The sequence below is a fragment of the Cupressus sempervirens genome, chromosome 8 (genome assembly GCF_028749045.1).
Source record: "Cupressus sempervirens isolate cs-2001-9-10 chromosome 8, ASM2874904v1, whole genome shotgun sequence".
NCBI classification, from domain to species: Eukaryota; Viridiplantae; Streptophyta; class Pinopsida; order Cupressales; family Cupressaceae; genus Cupressus; species Cupressus sempervirens.
The window spans coordinates 81,070,079-81,087,742 of record NC_143125.1 but is presented as its reverse complement, the minus strand read 5'-3'; the positions used below and the strand labels follow the sequence as shown (position 1 = coordinate 81,087,742).

At 39.7% G+C, this 17,664-nt stretch overlaps 1 protein-coding gene across 1 annotated transcript in view; it reads left to right on the top strand.

Moving 5' to 3' along the window:
- The first annotated feature begins 3,379 nt into the window (after positions 1–3,379).
- Positions 3,380–17,664, top strand: part of LOC149541724 (glycerol kinase) — an 86,104-nt gene continuing 71,819 nt past the window's right edge. The window contains exon 1 of the mRNA XM_089796846.1: positions 3,380–3,671. Within this exon, the coding sequence (XP_089652972.1) occupies positions 3,618–3,671 (54 nt within the window). The 5' untranslated portion in view covers positions 3,380–3,617. The remainder of the gene's footprint in view (positions 3,672–17,664) is intronic.

Genomic DNA, 17,664 nt, shown 5'->3' with positions numbered 1-17,664 from the left:
CAACATACTTGGGTCATGTCCCTTGACCCAACCTCGCAAGGGTTCTGAGAGTCCATCCATAAACAACACTACTAAGCTCCTCTCTAAAATATCTGTGACCAAAATAGCTAACCTCTGAAACTCACTGATATACGTTTCAACTGATCCCCACTGCTTGAGTTGTGCTAGCTCCTTAAACTATAATTTAGGATCCCTAGTATCAAATCTCTCTATGAGCTTCTCAGTGAACTCCTCATAAGATGTGATCTGATTATGTCCCAAGATTACCATGCCATGGTGCCACCACTCATGTGTTGGTCCATCCAAGTGAATAACTGCATACTTTATAGCCTCCTCTTCAAGCATATGATTCAGCTGCAAGTATGTATCCATCTTCTGCACCCAAGCTTGTGCGGTCATCTTCCCTGAAGCATCATAATAAGGTAAAGAAAGTTTCCCCACTTTCTTTCTCAACTCAAAGTTTTGACTTCATCCTCATGATATGGGCATGTGTCTCATCCTCAAGTCCAAGTAATCTCCAAGAGAGAGATATCTTCCTGAAACTTCGGCCCACTAGCCTCCCAATCCCTCCTAAACTGATCCTATAACTCTACAATCTGTGGTTCATTAATCAGTTGAACTAGTTCTCTGGGTGGAAAGGTGGGTAGAAGAGGTCTTGAGCTGGTTGTTCAAGTTTGCCGTGCAACATGTCTAAAGTTATCAGCCTCATTTCCATTGTTGTCATGTCCATTATTACCATTAATGTTGTCTCGACCTCCATTATCATTACCCCTATTATTGTTGTTTCCATTGTTGGCATCACCTGGATTAATATTGATGCCCATCTATCTAGCCATTAGTTGCAACATCATATTCGTTCACCTATTTTGCTCCTATTGCATCATATTCTGCTCCTGTTGCATTCGCTACCCCTCCTCTAATGTACCTAGTAACCTGAATATTACATTTTCTTGGTCGGAATTGGTATTTCTATCATCTCGGTCACCCATGATGTTGTCTTGTTCAAAGAATGTCTCCTATGTGTCTGTATAACTAGATTGTATGTCCCTCTGCACAAATGAACTATCTCGTTCGTTAAGCGAGTCTGAACTCCTACTTTGTATTGCTTTGGTATTGCAAAAATTATAAAGCCCTTATCGCATGCTCAAACATAAATGCTTAAGATCTCCATAGGATGGTAGGACTTATAGCTCTGATACCACTGTAATAGGCACCTAGGAATGCCCAAAAGCTAAACCAAGGCTGAAATTATATTAATGTTGAGAATGCTGCAATCAATTACAAAGAGATGTATTCCAAAGGCCAAACCTTAAGGGAATGATGTCTAGAATGTTACAACAAAGAATGAATGTCTTCTATTGCCCAAAAAGGAGTGTGATTCACACATCCAAGCTCTTATCAAATGCAAGTCATAATCATCTGATGATCAGCAATGAGACTTTCAACCCTATTTATCCTTTTCTTCATCCTTCTGGAAGGAACTAAAACATTAATTAATTGCAAGAGCTAGAAGCTTCCTCCTTCCCATAATTAATGCATACTCCAGAAATTCCTCCCTGGCAATAATTAATTAAATCACGAGAGGCTTCTGTCCTTCTAATAATTAATACATGCCCTAGAAGCTATTCCTTTAATAATTAATACAAAGTCACCTTTTAATTTTTAATTGAATGACTTTAATTTTTCTTATCCTCCACTTAGACTTTGGAGAATGTGAAGGCTAAAACATGGGAACATTACACGTATTTAGCCTTCTTATTAATTGTTCATGTAAGAATTTTGTTATTGGGTTGTATGCTGGAGTTTTTGTATTACTTTCTCTATTGTGTGTTTTTGTCAAGGTTCAAAGATACAATTTGGTGCATCACCTCAGGGGATAGGTTTCATTTTTTATGTTTCCTCCTAACCCTTTCCCTTTGAAGAAGTAAAGTCCAATTTAAGGGGAAACTTTAGGAAGTCAACCTTCTTCAAAGGCTCTTTCCACTTGGGTAACCCATAGACCTAGAAAGATCCTGTGTTTCTTGACGTGATTGAGTATTGAACTTAGTAAGGGTGCAACTTTTAGAGATAACAATTCCTTTTATAGTTGGAATTAACTTTTCTATTTTAGATTGTCTTATATCCCCATCAGAGATGGAAGACATGAACACAATACCTTACAAAATGCAGTTGGAAGTTACTCTCACAAAAATCTAAATGCTATGTGTTAAGACCAAAAGGCCACATGATAGGACTAATGTGAGTTTTTTTTGTTGCTAACGTGGACATGAAACTGTTTTCTAGAGGAAAGGTGTTTTATAAAAAAAGGTATCCCAAATGGGGAAGCATATGCAAGACACGTGCGTTGCTTGACAACATGTCTTTAAGAGATGTCTTCACATGGAAGGTGATGGTTGGAGAAAACATACAAATGAGACTTGTTGAACGTGGAACTCTTGGTCTACTGATGAAGTTCAAAGGTTCTTATTGAGCTCACAAAGGATCAAGTCTTATTGAGTGTAAAGCTTCGACAATGAAATAATGGATGAGATCAGGATCGTGCCCTAAGCAGATTTGGGAGAGTGGGTACCTCTTAGTCTTTGGCTTCGAGCCAAAGAGGTTTAATCGAAGGCTCATACTCCAATATCGAGTAGCTAAAACAGTTTTGTGGATGACCTCCATTAAAAAAATAATCTAGTAAGTTGAAATAGTTTTCAACAAAGTTATGTTATTATGTGGACCAAATTAACATTGGATTTACTCAATTGCAAATTTCTTTTAAATTTAGTGTTGAGAATCTACTTGGGGGTCGTGGAATTTGGTGATTTCATACATCTATGTTACATTTAACCTCAAGATGTTCACTTCAAAAGAAACATATTCAAGATTTGCTACTGAAATTTAGATTTCACATTCTTTATTTTTCCATTACACAATCTCATCTAATATATACATGTTATTGTCTACAAAATGATTGCCTTCAAGATGTTCACTTTAAAAGGAACATATTCAAGATTTCCTTCTAAAATTTAGATTTTACACTCTTTATTTTTCTACCTTCCTTATTTGCAAGCACTAGTCTAAGAAAAATGAAAAAAAATATGTTCATACTCATATGCAACAATAAACTAAGAACAATGCTTTAGAGTAGATTTTTTTTAATAACAAAAGCTGTATTATCCTTTTCGACCATTACCCTACGTGAATAGTTTAATATATATAACAGAATCGAATAAAGCTAGGAATATTGTTTTGCACCGCCCGGAAAACCACAAAGAAATCCATCAAACACAATGGATGGCGCAACATCGACGGAGTCAATCCCACCAACGTCATTTCACGAGCCTGAAATCCACGATCCACCCGTTGTTTAGTTACCCCTTTTTCCAATATCACCTTTAAGATTTACTAGAGAAGGAGGAATACCACCTTCGGAGTACAGCTCCGAAGTTGTGGAATCTCTCCATGACTATAAGTTGTGGAATCTCTCCGTGACTATCTAAGAAATCTCACCTCGCAGTCTTGTAATCTCTCTGAAAACTCATTTAATTGAGGCATTAAGGAAAACGAAATTCAATAAAAGCGTCTCGAAATTTCTGATTTTATTGATTTGTGGTGCTTAATTGAAAGCTGTGGATATGTCTGTGGTGCTTGGCACCAAATGCCTTCCACCCACTTCATTACATCCCAAGGTTAGTATCAGGACACATCCAGAATTAGCAATTTGGGAAATAAGCTACAGATTAATTGGTTTTGAAGATTTGTTGCTGCTACCAAGATAATATTCTTAATTGGTATTGAAGAATCTGGTGTTGTTCTTTATTAATGGTTATTCATGTCAATGGAAAGCTCTTGTTTCGAAGAAGTCAAATTTTAATAAGGTTTTGAAAATTTTGTTGGTGAAATTGAAAACTTGAGTCTTACTTGGTTTGAAGATATTGTCGTTGGAATTTGATTTATGGATCTTCACTTTGATGGAAAGCTTTTGTGTTTAAGAAGTGAAATCTTAATGTGAACGGGTATTTGAGTATTACGTTCTTGGTATTGGTGTTAATTGTATGGGTTTTCATGTTGCTGCTCAGCTTTTGTGTTTAAGAAGTGAAATTTTTATCTTAATGGGTATTGAGGATTATGATGTCTGTGTCAGATTTCATGTCTGTTTATGTTGTTTTCTGAATTTTGCAAGCAGTTGAGAAGTTATGATTATATTAAGGAATTAATAAAAATTTAGTACGAAACGGAAGCTTAACAGGGAGATTCAGAGCCTGTCGTTTAGTTGAGAAATTGAATTTGGAGTAAATTTCTGTGACGTTAAGGGAAAGTATTATAGTCTGGCAGCGGATGTGTTTTTACTGACTTGGGATGATTTACTGAAAGCGTGTTTTAAACTTTTGACAGTTTCTGAAATTTTAATATTGGCTTAGATGATAGTAGACAACAGGCTATATGTGATGCTTGGTAAGCTTTGGATGATGTTATTTGCCATCTTTATTGAGGGTTGGAATATTCTTTGAGAAACTTTTTATAATTTATAAACACACGTCATGTTCAGATGCATCCCCTAGTTGTAAGGCCACAAATTCATCATGCGGCGGATAGAGTTAGGAACCACCTTATTGCGGTGCAAGTTTTGAACATGGGTCACACTCCATGGGTGTCTCACATTACTATTACACGATATCCTCTTTGTAAAATATTGAGGCAAGAAAAATTGAATGCAACCTATAATTATAACTGAGCTCAGTATACGTTGTCTTATGGTTAAAAAACACACTGTTGGAGTTTATTGCTTTAAATTAGTTGGGCCATGGTTTGTTTGTGAGTTTAACAGATTTGATTGTACACCTGGGCTCCATCGTAATGGAGTTCCGCCCTCTTCAAATGACACGAGAATAGAAGGAATTGAACTGGTGGCAGTCCTGGGCAACTTTGACAGATAAGGTGGTAGAGAAAAGGCCCACATTGCTGGAGTTATTGACTATTGTGATTTGGACTAGCACTTATAAAAGTTTACATGTCACTGGTGATTTTTCCAGAGTTTTATGTTGCCCATGGTAGATTGACTCTAGTCAGTCTGTCCAACCCAAATGCCATGTTAATGAAAGGTACCAGGCTTGCTGCAAACCATTGGTAATCTTTGGCAGAGTGGATGCTTCTTAAACTTGGCAATTAATTGGAAATGAAGCTTTAGTTATGGGTTGGGGCAATTCCAGTGGATAACTTCATTTGATTGTGGAATTTATATCAGTCAAAAGGGCTCTGGTTTAAAAGTCAGTTTGACAGAATTTCACAGTGCCCTTGATAGTTTGTTCCTAGTGTAGATGGGTCCGGCTTGAATGGCATGTGAATTAAAGGGACAAGGGTGAGTGTGAGGACTGCATTGGAGAGCTTTGGCAGAAATAGTGTTCTTTAACCTGGCATCCTTGCTGGAAGTAAACCAGTTTTGATGGTTGGAGCTAATTTCTTTCATTTGCAGAAGCTAATTCTAATGCATAATTTTACTGAATGAGGGAATGTTATAACAGATAGTAAGTCAAAATTATATCAGAAAAGCTATGTTTAAGCTTGAGAGAGTTCATATTGCCAGCAAGGGTTTTAAATCTATTCGAAAATCTGAGATCTGTTCTGTTCTAATAGCACACAAATAGAAGCAATGAGGCTGTTTGTATTACATGTCCATCTTATAAACGGCGAGATTTGGTGCCAAATTTAGGTTGTTCTGTTGTCAACTTGTCATTGATGACAAATTTGCTAAGAACTATCTTGTATAGTTGCTGATGCGACATTCTGGAGTAATAGAGTAGTAGATATACATGCATATATTGACAAAGCTGTCCGGAAACTATTAGAACAGTTTGCATGAAGCATAGTTGAGAAACTCGGTCTCGGCAATAACTTGGCTGAACCATTTTTTTTTTGAAAAAACTCAGAATCGTAAAAAAATTGGCAATAAATCAGCACTTTTATCAAACATTTGAAAATAGACAATTTCTTAAAATATTCTCAAAAGCACACACATATTCACCACATTTGTAGAATATATGCTGCTTTGAGATTTCCATCATATATTAATCAAAGTTCTGACTTAATTACATAGCAATTAGTACGTAGCAAATTAGCATAGAATTATATACCCATAAAACAAGTACAACATCTGAATAAATTTGAGTTGAATACATATCGAAGTCAAACTGCATGAAACTACAACTTTTGAATACATATTAAGTTCAAATTGCAATGAAAGCTAGAAGTAGAAATCATAAATTGCATTTACGACTAAAGCTCAAAAGAGATTGTTGCTATTGGGTGGGTGATGTTGAAGTAGTTGTAGCATCCTCAACAAAAGCCTTTGATGTATGACCAAGCTCACATTCCTCCTCACGTGTTGTCACTTCTACATCCTAGTCATCTTCCTCCAGCTTGAACTCAACTAGGTGATCATCAGTCAAGAAAGGATCCACATCCACATCTACATCATCACTATTAGGAGTAGCAACCCAATTTATGGATCAATCTCATCCAAGTCAAGTGCTTCATGTCAAGCCTACCATGCACCTTATTCTCGTGCAATCGAAGGTTGTATTGCATATAAACCAAGTCATTCAAGTACTTTTCAGTCATCCTAATGCGCTTCTTTATGTGTTTGGCCTCAAAAACACTTTAGTTTCACTCTCAACCATAAGTAGTTCAGGGCTGCGATAATATTTGGATGACAAGCTTCTAAAGCTTAGGTGTTGTGGAAACATAATCTTGCCACCACATATTTTCCAGGATTAAAATGTCATTTGTAATTTGTAAAAGATTCCAATAAACTTAATGAATGAAATAAATGGTATAATAGAATAAAACACGTGTTCATTTTTACCTGGCTGCAAGGTGTCTCTCCTATGTTTGCAATTAGGTGAAAAAAAAATGGCCTACTGACCCTCTTATAGCTCTATAACTCATCAAGTATGAGGTCTTCAAGGTTCAAATCAATAACTAATCTCTAAATACATGTCCAGGATAACTTGAACCTATGCATTTGTGGAAGTATTGGACAAGTCAGGTCCACCTCTTATCAATTATGCACCATATGGATTCATATTTGGTCTTGTTTGACCCATACAAGTGTTGAGTAGCCTGTTTGGCCCTATCTATGGCCTCTTATAGAATATCCCATGTGGTTTTTATCCCCATCTACCATTTGCAAAGCTCTCACCAACGGTTGTAATTCCTGGACATAATTTTTTTAACAAAACTCAACAAATCACAATATCTGAAAATAAAATAATAAATCATCAATCAAAGTTTGAAAACTTACATTGATGATCCAATCCATCATCTTGGCAAATCTAACATAAAAACAACCTTCTCTTCTTTAGGCTTCTTGCCATAAAGACTCTCCAACCATCTCTCACTCACAAACATCCACTTTAGGTTAGGCAATGTGACTAATATGCTCTGGAAGATGAAAAAACTAGTAGCAAGCTGTGTGACCTTTGATCACATGAGATCCTTGCCATTACTGTGTTCTCTCATATGACTTAAGACCTATGCATGATTGTAGATGTACTTTGTGATATCCCTTCCATCTTGAACCACCTTTACTCAACTTAATTTCCCTAGGCCCTCAAGGAGCAAGTCAAGACAATGGCAACACAAGGGCTCCAAAATATTGTGGGATGCCTATCCATTAGAAGTTTACTGAACAGAAGCTAGTCATTGGTTTTTTCTCCATAGTTGCTGCGTATTGTATTTCCTCTCTAGTTTTTCTCCACAGTAGCTTTGTTCTTTCCAAGTGCAACATAGCATTTTTTTCCAGTCATATGTGCTTGAAGTTGAACAAATGTGCGTGTTTTGAAAGAAAAGTCCACTTGAAACGACAAATATAAAAAACCTAAGGCGATTTTCTTAGTTTACCCTTTTTATTTTATTTTTTACTTCAAAGTTCATTTAAAGTCGCCAATTTTTTGTCCATATTCTCATGCGATTTGGTGAGTTTTTTAGGCAAAAACTATCACGCTATCGTCGCCAATTTTATTGGCGATAAAATTGCACTAAATTGTGGCTCACAATATGTTGTGAGTTCTGTGATATCTTACAAAGTTTTTCAACCATGCCACAAAGTTTTTCCAAATGCTTTATTATCTATCCAAAGGTTTTCCAGTTGTATTGAATCAATTATATATTTTTGGAGTATTACAGGCATACTGAATCAATGGCATATAGTTGAAGTATCTATTTGGAGGTTGTTGAAGATGGCTTTAGGAGACATGCTTAATTATCTTAGCTCTTCTCTAGTGTTCTGGAGTTAATGTTTAGTGTTTGTTCATTAAAATTACCGTTGTGTGACTATTTTGGTGAATAGTTAGGCTAACCAAGTGGGTGACCTTCTGAGAAGTCCCAGTGCTTCACCTTTGTGAGCATCACCTAGATCCAATGAGTGCTAAGTGTTCCATTTGTTCTCATGAGAAATGGATTCATGTGAATCACTACTCATGAAACATGAGTCAATGAGTTTGACTCAAAAACTACACAAGTGAATCTTGATCAAAGTAACGAGAATTGGAATCGGATCGGAATCGACAAGGCTGAATTGAATCGCAAATGCATGTTTGGCTCGCTAGTTCACTTTTCCCAAATTACATCTTGCTTGGCTGGCCTGATTGATGGTCGTAGTGTGTCGCAGTGAGTATATAATGATAGATATGCTCCAGAGTTCGGAATGAGGAGTGCAAAAAAAGAGATAGAGATGTTTAATGGATTGTAAAGATCCGGAGGACAGTTAGAAATAAGATTAGAAACAAACAGTTGAGTTGTGATCGACATGTTGGGAATGCACTCTTATTTAGTTCAATAATTAGTATTTCTTGCAACCTAGTGTAAAATTATTGTTTTGAAAAGAGGATAATTACTTGCTACTTGTTAGTTAACTTTCATAAGGTAGCAAGCCTCATTTTGTATTTGGTGACAGTGAGTTCCCTAGCCTATGGCCTAAAACATTGGTTATATCATATTGAGTAAGATTCTCATCATGTTTTTTCCCATTTTTGGTTTCCACATATAAATCTGGTGTTCATGTGTATGTGCTTTCATTCCTATGTCTTCTACTAATAATTGTGTGGATCAAAAATTAAATATTAAGAATTTTGATAGAATATTTAAAGTATTTGTTTATGATGACACCTTCCCCCCCGCCACATCCAGAGGTGTTCAACAATTGGTATTAGAGCAAGGTTCCAGAGAAGACACTCTCACAATTGAGTTAGATTTGGAACTTGAGCACCATGCCTAAATCTGAAAAAGATATAGATACTATGGAGGCATAGGAATAAGACATTGAAGCTACAGTAGTGTTGGGTGGATATTTTGCAACTGACAGCTTGGTTAAAATCCAATCGCAAAATAGGTAGACTAACCGTAGCTTATGAGACCAAGTCTCTCCTACATCAAAGGGAAGGTTCCCCCTTCTCATCGTTCCTTGGATCAACTCAAGTTAAGCAAGAAGTTGAGAGATTTTGTAAGGGTTGTTACCAATATTCTTTCGTCTTATCTTTTAGGTAAGAATCCACTTACACAATAAAACATGAATCAAAGACAATAGGCACAAACTACAGTCAAAGCTTCTAATTTGCTCTATCACAATTGCTTCCAGTCAAAGCTTCGAATCCAAATTTGCTTCTTTTATTCACTTTTCTCCCAAATTCGCATTACACAATCAAGGTTATCCTTGCACAAGTTTGGCAGAGCTTTCTTGCATACAACAAAAGATGATGTTTACAATTAGGGGGGCACTCCTTATATAGGCAAAGGAGTTGAGAAAAAGGAGGAAAAAGTGGGAACAACTCAACCAACTTTGACCCGGTCTGTCATGTCCCCTTCTCCGCGCTAGTGTCGGCGCCGGGTTAATCTATCTCCGCATCCGGATAGATTAACGGCATCAATCAGGATGTTTTACCAGTCACACGGAGAACTTTAATTTAAAGGCTTATCTGATATTAATTTAGACATTCAGTTATAAAGTCACTTTATGTTTATAAAGTTTTACTTTATAAAGTGACTTAAGTCACTACAGGACGAAACAGTGGTTTTTATCCCACATATCTCATGCCAACTCTTTTCCCTCACTTCGAGGTTATAAAAAGGAGAGCCTACATTGGGATTGACACCATGAAGAATGATATTTAACTATTCAGGTAATTCTGGTTGCTTAAATGTGACTGGCTAAGTCTTGGGGACGAAAATCCTCAGGTCTGAAATGTCAAGAAGGTTGGACGACACCCTAGTCTTCTTGGTATAGAATCGGTGGGCAGAATATCGGCAAAGGATGGATCTCCAGATCAGTCAGCAAGTAAGATGTTGTTAGTTTGTTTTGGTTTTGAGTAAAATACATCTGTAGCAACTAAAAGAGGCGTCACTGGGACTGGTCGATTTGTTAGAAATCTGGGAAAGGCGACAGCCAGTTTTAAAGCCCAGTCTACGTGCCCAGGGTCGGGCATTGTTGAAGAAAGAGTGATAGGCGTCTTTGTTGACACGCATGCAGAGGGAGCCGACTGGGCAGTTAGAGGTGATATTGCTTTACGTTTCTTATTGCCACGGCACTCCACACAGCAACTCACAGTTTTCTCTCAGCCGACGTGTGCACCCGGTGAGATACGGCCAGCAAAACGCAAGTATGGGCACCTTCATATGACATGTAGCAGGTTAACGTCGATACACGCAGGCAGAGTCGGAATCAAATACCAAGGAAGGAGTCGGGCGTATATATCCAGGAACCCGTACGTGCCACCAGCAGTAATAAGCGGACATCTCCAGTTGCGGGTGAGTATAACAGTGTGTGATTATTCTGGCAATATGTAGTGAGATCATAGTATCATGATTATTCAAGTGCATGCGAGGCAACATTGGCGTGTACAGAAGTGTCATCGTCGTATCTGCTAGAGGCATCTCAAGGTCTGTTTTATTATATTCCAGGTTTTGGATGTATGGTCATTTTGTGGATTTGTCACTGTGTGTTTAGTATATGTATGATAGTCGAGGTCTTACATATATTGTACCTGGGTCAACAATCTCTGTGGTTTATATCTGTATCAGACATTCATGTTGCATTCGGTTAAGACATTGGTTATATACGCTGGCTGAAGTTCATTAGGTTTGCGGGGTATCAAAATAAGTTGTCAAAGCTTTGGATTCATTTCTGGTATTTATGTATTGAGAATTTATGCTAATCACAGTCTCAATGAAATGACGTTGACCTTCATAACTGACCACGCATTGTAAGATAACTGTTTGATATATTGTGTCTCTGAATTTTTCCTTAGTTGTCTGGTCTGACAGATAGGTGAACAGTAATATGAACACAAGATTACCCAGAAGACTGTGATCTGATTGTTTATACTATTATATTTTATCACTTGAGTATTTATCAAAATTACAAGAGCTGGGCGTTACAGTGGTCTTTCCAGTAAGCTGTTATAGGAAGAAATTCTCAGGATATTACAGTGGTATCAGAGCCACAGATCCTGCCAGCCTGTGGTAAACTATTATTGCAGGTTTATGAATGAGTAAGAGGCAGTATACATTCCGACATCTTCAGCCGGAAAGGACAGAGTCTTCAGAACATTTGGTAGTGGAAGACAGTTATTCGGTGGATGAGGATATAAGCTTTGGGCCAAAAATCCAGGTTGAACAAACGACTAGAGTTGAACAGGTTCAGGAACAAGTACAGGTTTCTCCTATGGCACGTAATGAGGAAGCAATGGATAGGGAAGTAATGGAGACCATGCGAGCTATCAGGGAAGGACAAAATAATATTGCTGCAGCATTACAACAGCTCACAGGTGCCATGCAGCAGTTAGCTCCTGTTAATAGGAGAGCTCCCAGCCACCATAGTGGAGGTGGTAGCATTGCAGGAACACCCCGCACAGTAAGGACTCCTACTCGGAATACAGATAGACCCTTGATGCCTGTTTTTGTGGGAAATAACGCTGGAGAAGTAGTGGCTCATCCTGAAACTCCAGCCTTGTTAGCTGATAATGTTATAGTTACTTATGACGAGTGGGATTTACTTCCGGATCATATAAAACAAAACCTGAATTTTAATCAATATTTGAACCAAAAGAGGGAAGCTGAAAAAATCCATCACGATAGGAGGCTCGGGATGCAAAACAGGGATCTTAAACATGCTATGAACAAATTAACACTTCCCACGTTTGATGGCAGCAATAAAACTACAGCAAGGGCGTGGATTCATAAATTGGATACTTACCTAACACTCAAGCCCATGACAGAAACAGAAGCTATCCGATTCGCTACAATGCATCTTGAAGGCGCAGCCTATGATTGGTGGCACCACGGTCTAGTCACTCAAGATCACGGACTCATCACTTCATATGAAGTTTTCAGCTCAAAGCTGATCACCCGTTTTGACAGGAAAGACATCGAGGTTTACTACAGAGATTTGGCTCAGTTACGACAAAGCGGGGCTTTGGATCATTATATAGATGAGTTTCAGCGGATTTCAGTAATGGTACCTGACATGTCCGAGCAACGCAAGGTGATGTTATTCACAGAAGGATTGCAGGACAGATTTAGAGGCTTGGTCAAGGTCCTAAAACCGAACACCTTGGATGACGCCATTAAGATTGCTCACGATTTGGACACTCCTTCGTTGTCGCAGCCTCCTAAGAAATCCTATAAAGGATCCTCTTCTTACAAGGGGAACAAAAAACAGCAAAAAACAAATACCCCCAGATTGGATTTTGAGTCACGCAATGAATTGAGGAGGAAGAAGTTATGTTTTACTTGCAGGGAGCCTTGGACTCCTGATCACAGATGTTTGGGTAAGGGCAAAATCCACTATGTTGAGATCCATTCTGAAGAGGAGGAAGAGGTAGAAGAACCACGGGAAGAGGATAGCAGTAGGGACAGCGAAGATGAGAAGGAAGATGAAGAGCAGATGGGTAAAGATAAGAAAAAGGAACAAACTACTCCTGAGCAATCTCCAGTTTTAGCTACCCTATCTAGTGAACCAGCATGTCATCCTTTCAGGGTGAAAGGGGTTGTTAGAGGCCAGCGTATTATTTGCCTTTTAGATACAGGAGCCTCGCATAATTTCATTAGCACATAGATGGTATCTAGGAGGGGATTACAGACAGTGGCCATACCTGAGTTTGATGTTAAGGTAGCTGGTGGAGATGTTTTGAGGTGCACAAAGAAGGTAGCCGGGCTTCGGATTCAGTTTCAGGGTTATCTTCTAGAGTCTGATTTTTATGTGGTTGATCTAGATGGGTTGGATGCTATTTTGGGCAGACAGTGGCTGAGTACTCTTCGTAGGTATACATTTGATCATGTGACTATGCAGTTGGAGTTTTTACAGGGTGATAAATTGGTGATCCTTAAAGCTATCTCTGATAGCAGCCCCAGGGTGATTTCAGCTCACAGGATGGAGGCTATATTGAGACATGAGGATATAGAGTGGGCCACTCAGTGTTTTATCTCGTCTAAGGAGATTCAGGGTACAAGACAGCGATATCACTGCGACATCCAGACAGTTATAGACAAGCACAGGAGAGTCTTCGAGGATATTCCTCCTGGGATTCCTCCAGATAGGGGATTTGAGCATATTATTGAGCTTGAGGAGGGAGCTAAACCTGTTATTACTACGCCTTATCGTCATCCTAGACATTACAAAGAGGAAATAGAGAAGACGATTAAGGAGCTTTTGGATATGGGACACATCAGACCCAGCTCTAGTCCCTTTGCATCTTCAGTAGTATTGGTCAAAAAGAAGGATGGCACCCTTCGGATGTGCATCGATTACCGTGCCCTGAACAAGAGAACTATCAAGAACAGATATCCGATTCCCCGTATTGATGAATTGTTAGATGAGCTTCATGGGGCAGTTTATTTTTCCAAGATAGATCTTCGCTCGGGGTACCATCAGATCCGGGTCCGGAAAGAAGATGTGCACAAGACAGCGTTCAGATGCCATTACGGACATTATGAGTTCCTGGTGATGCCTTTTGGGCTCACTAACGCACCAGCCACCTTCCAGTCTTGCATGAATCATATTTTTAAGAAACAGCTAAGGAAGTGTGTTTTAGTATTCTTTGATGATATATTGGTTTACAGCAGAACTTGGGAGGAACACATACAGCATTTGGATGAGGTTCTTAGCATCTTAGAAGAGAACTTTTTATTTGCAAAGGAATCTAAGTGCGAATTTGGATTGACTGAGATTCTCTACCTGGGTCATGTGATTGGGGTTGAGGGAGTTAAGGTGCACCAGGAGAAGATCCGAGCGATATTGGATTGGCCGCCACCGAAGGATGTGTCAGAGTTACGTGGTTTTCTGGGTCTTTGTTCATATTACAGGCGGTTTGCCAAGGGTTTTTCACAGGTCGCTGCACCCCTTACTGATTTGACTCGGAAAGGGGCTTTTTCTTGGACAGAGGAGGCTATGACAGCGTTTGATAGGCTAAAGCAGGTGATGAGTTCATGCCCAGTACTAGCACTTCCGGATTTCTCTAAGCCCTTTGTTCTAGAGTGTGATGCATCGGGAAGCGGAATAGGGGCAGTGTTGATGCAGGACCGGCACCCCATCGCTTTTGAGAGCAGGAAACTTCGGGGCAGCGAGATATTGTATTCCACATATGATAAGGAGATGCTGGCCATAATGCATGCTTTGGCAAAATTTAGACAATATTTGGTGGGGAGTAAATTTACAGTCAAAACTGACCATAACAGCCTACGTTACTTCCTTGAACAGAAAGAATTGAATGAAAGAAAACAGAAATGGGTCAGCAAGATACAGGCGTATGATTTTGACATTGAATATGTCAAAGGGAAAAATAATACTGTTGTTGATGCCCTTTCTCGTAGACCACCAGCTCGGGATTGTTACATCATTTCTGAAATTTCAGCGGATTGGAGATCACAACTTCTAGTGGAGTATTCCAAAGATGTACACGCTTGTCAGATTATGGATGGCATACTTCAGGATGAGAGGTACAAGGTGCTGAACGATATCATTTACTACAAGAATAGAATCTACCTAGTGCCTGAGTCTAAATTAAAGGTGGATATTATGCGCACTTTTCATGATGCACCCACGACAGGTCACCCAGGATTTTTCAAGACCTACAGGCAAATTAGAGAGAGATTCTCTTGGAAGGGGCTCAAGGATGATATTCTTCAGTATGTTAGGGAGTGCCAGACTTGTCAGCAGAACAAGTCAGAACAGGGATTTCCTGCTGGATTACTTCAGCCTCTTCCCATTCCAGCCCAAAGATGGGAGAGCATTTCTATGGATTTCATCACCGGGTTGCCGAAGGTCCAAGGTAGGGATTGCATCTTCGTAGTGGTGGACAGATTGACCAAATATGCACATTTTTTTGCGATATCAGCAGATTGGTCAGCTTCTCAGGTGGCTGAATTGTTTTTCCGAGAGGTTTTTAGACTCCATGGGTTACCCAAAACCATTGTGAGTGACCGAGACAGTAGATTCCTCAGCACTTTTTGGCAGGAGATTTTTAGATTAACTGGTACAGAATTGACTCCAAGCACCAGTTACCATCCGCAGACTGATGGGCAGACCGAGATAGTGAACAAGTGGGTGGAAGGTTACTTGAGGAACTACATTGCAGGACAGCAGAGAGCGTGGGTCAAGTGGTTGTATTTGGGAGAACACTGTTATAATTCCACCTATCATATGTCCATTCGGATGACCCCTTTCCGCGCTCTCTATGGTTATGAGCCTCTCTCTTTCATTGATTTGGCATTATCAGACAGCAGAGCACCGTTAGCCAGAGATTGGATTGAGGAGCAGCAGGGCATTCTTCGAGCACTCAGGGATAATATCCAGCAGGCGCAGAATCAGCAAAAATTGTACGCTGACCGGCATCGCACCGAGAGAAGTTTTGAGGTTGGGGATAGAGTCTTCCTACGTCTACAGCCTTACAGACAGAGCTCCTTAAAGAAGGGTGGATCCGAGAAACTGAAACCCAGATTTTATGGACCATACTATATCACCAAGCGGGTAGGAGAAGTTGCTTATGAGCTAGAGCTGCCAGGTGACAGCCGGATTCACAATGTTTTCCATGTTTCGTGCCTCAAGAAAGCTGTGGGACAACGAATTGTGCCTTCTGAGATTTTACCCCCGCTTGATGAAGAGGGTAAGCTTAGTTTGGTGCCGGAAGAAGTAATTGAAAGCAGAGAGAGGAAGCTGCGAAACAGAACTGTCAGGGAATTTCTAATTCGGTGGAAGGACTTGCCTTATGAGGACGCCACATGGGAAGGCGAGTCTATATTGCAGCATCCAGCTTTGAGATTGCTTGAGGGCAAGCAATCCCGGGAAGGGAGGACTGTCATGTCCCCTTCTCCGCGCTAGTGTCGGCGCCGGGTTAATCTATCTCCGCATCCGGATAGATTAACGGCATCAATCAGGATGTTTTACCAGTCACACGGAGAACTTTAATTTAAAGGCTTATCTGATATTAATTTAGACATTCAGTTATAAAGTCACTTTATGTTTATAAAGTTTTACTTTATAAAGTGACTTAAGTCACTACAGGACGAAACAGTGGTTTTTATCCCACATATCTCATGCCAACTCTTTTCCCTCACTTCGAGGTTATAAAAAGGAGAGCCTACATTGGGATTGACACCATGAAGAATGATATTTAACTATTCAGGTAATTCTGGTTGCTTAAATGTGACTGGCTAAGTCTTGGGGACGAAAATCCTCAGGTCTGAAATGTCAAGAAGGTTGGACGACACCCTAGTCTTCTTGGTATAGAATCGGTGGGCAGAATATCGGCAAAGGATGGATCTCCAGATCAGTCAGCAAGTAAGATGTTGTTAGTTTGTTTTGGTTTTGAGTAAAATACATCTGTAGCAACTAAAAGAGGCGTCACTGGGACTGGTCGATTTGTTAGAAATCTGGGAAAGGCGACAGCCAGTTTTAAAGCCCAGTCTACGTGCCCAGGGTCGGGCATTGTTGAAGAAAGAGTGATAGGCGTCTTTGTTGACACGCATGCAGAGGGAGCCGACTGGGCGGTTAGAGGTGATATTGCTTTACGTTTCTTACTGCCATGGCACTCCACACAGCAACTCACAGTTTTCTCTCAGCCGACGTGTGCACCTGGTGAGATATGGCCAGCAGAACGCAAGTATGGGCACCTTCATATGACATGTAGCAGGTTAACGTCGATACACGCAGGCAGAGTCGGAATCAAATACCAAGGAAGGAGTCGGGCGTATATATCCAGGAACCCGTACGTGCCACCAGCAGTAATAAGCAGACATCTCCAGTTGCGGGTGAGTATAACAGTGTGTGATTATTCTGGCAGTATGTAGTGAGATCATAGTATCATGATTATTCAAGTGCATGCGAGGCAACATTGGCGTGTACAGAAGTGTCATCGTCGTATCTGCTAGAGGCATCTCAAGGTCTGTTTTATTATATTCCAGGTTTTGGATGTATGGTCATTTTGTGGATTTGTCACTGTGTGTTTAGTATATGTATGATAGTCGAGGTCTTACATATATTGTACCTGGGTCAGCAATCTCTGTGGTTTATATCTGTATCAGACATTCATGTTGCATTCGGTTAAGACATTGGTTATATACGCTGGCTGAAGTTCATTAGGTTTGCGGGGTATCAAAATAAGTTGTCAAAGCTTTGGATTCATTTCTGGTATT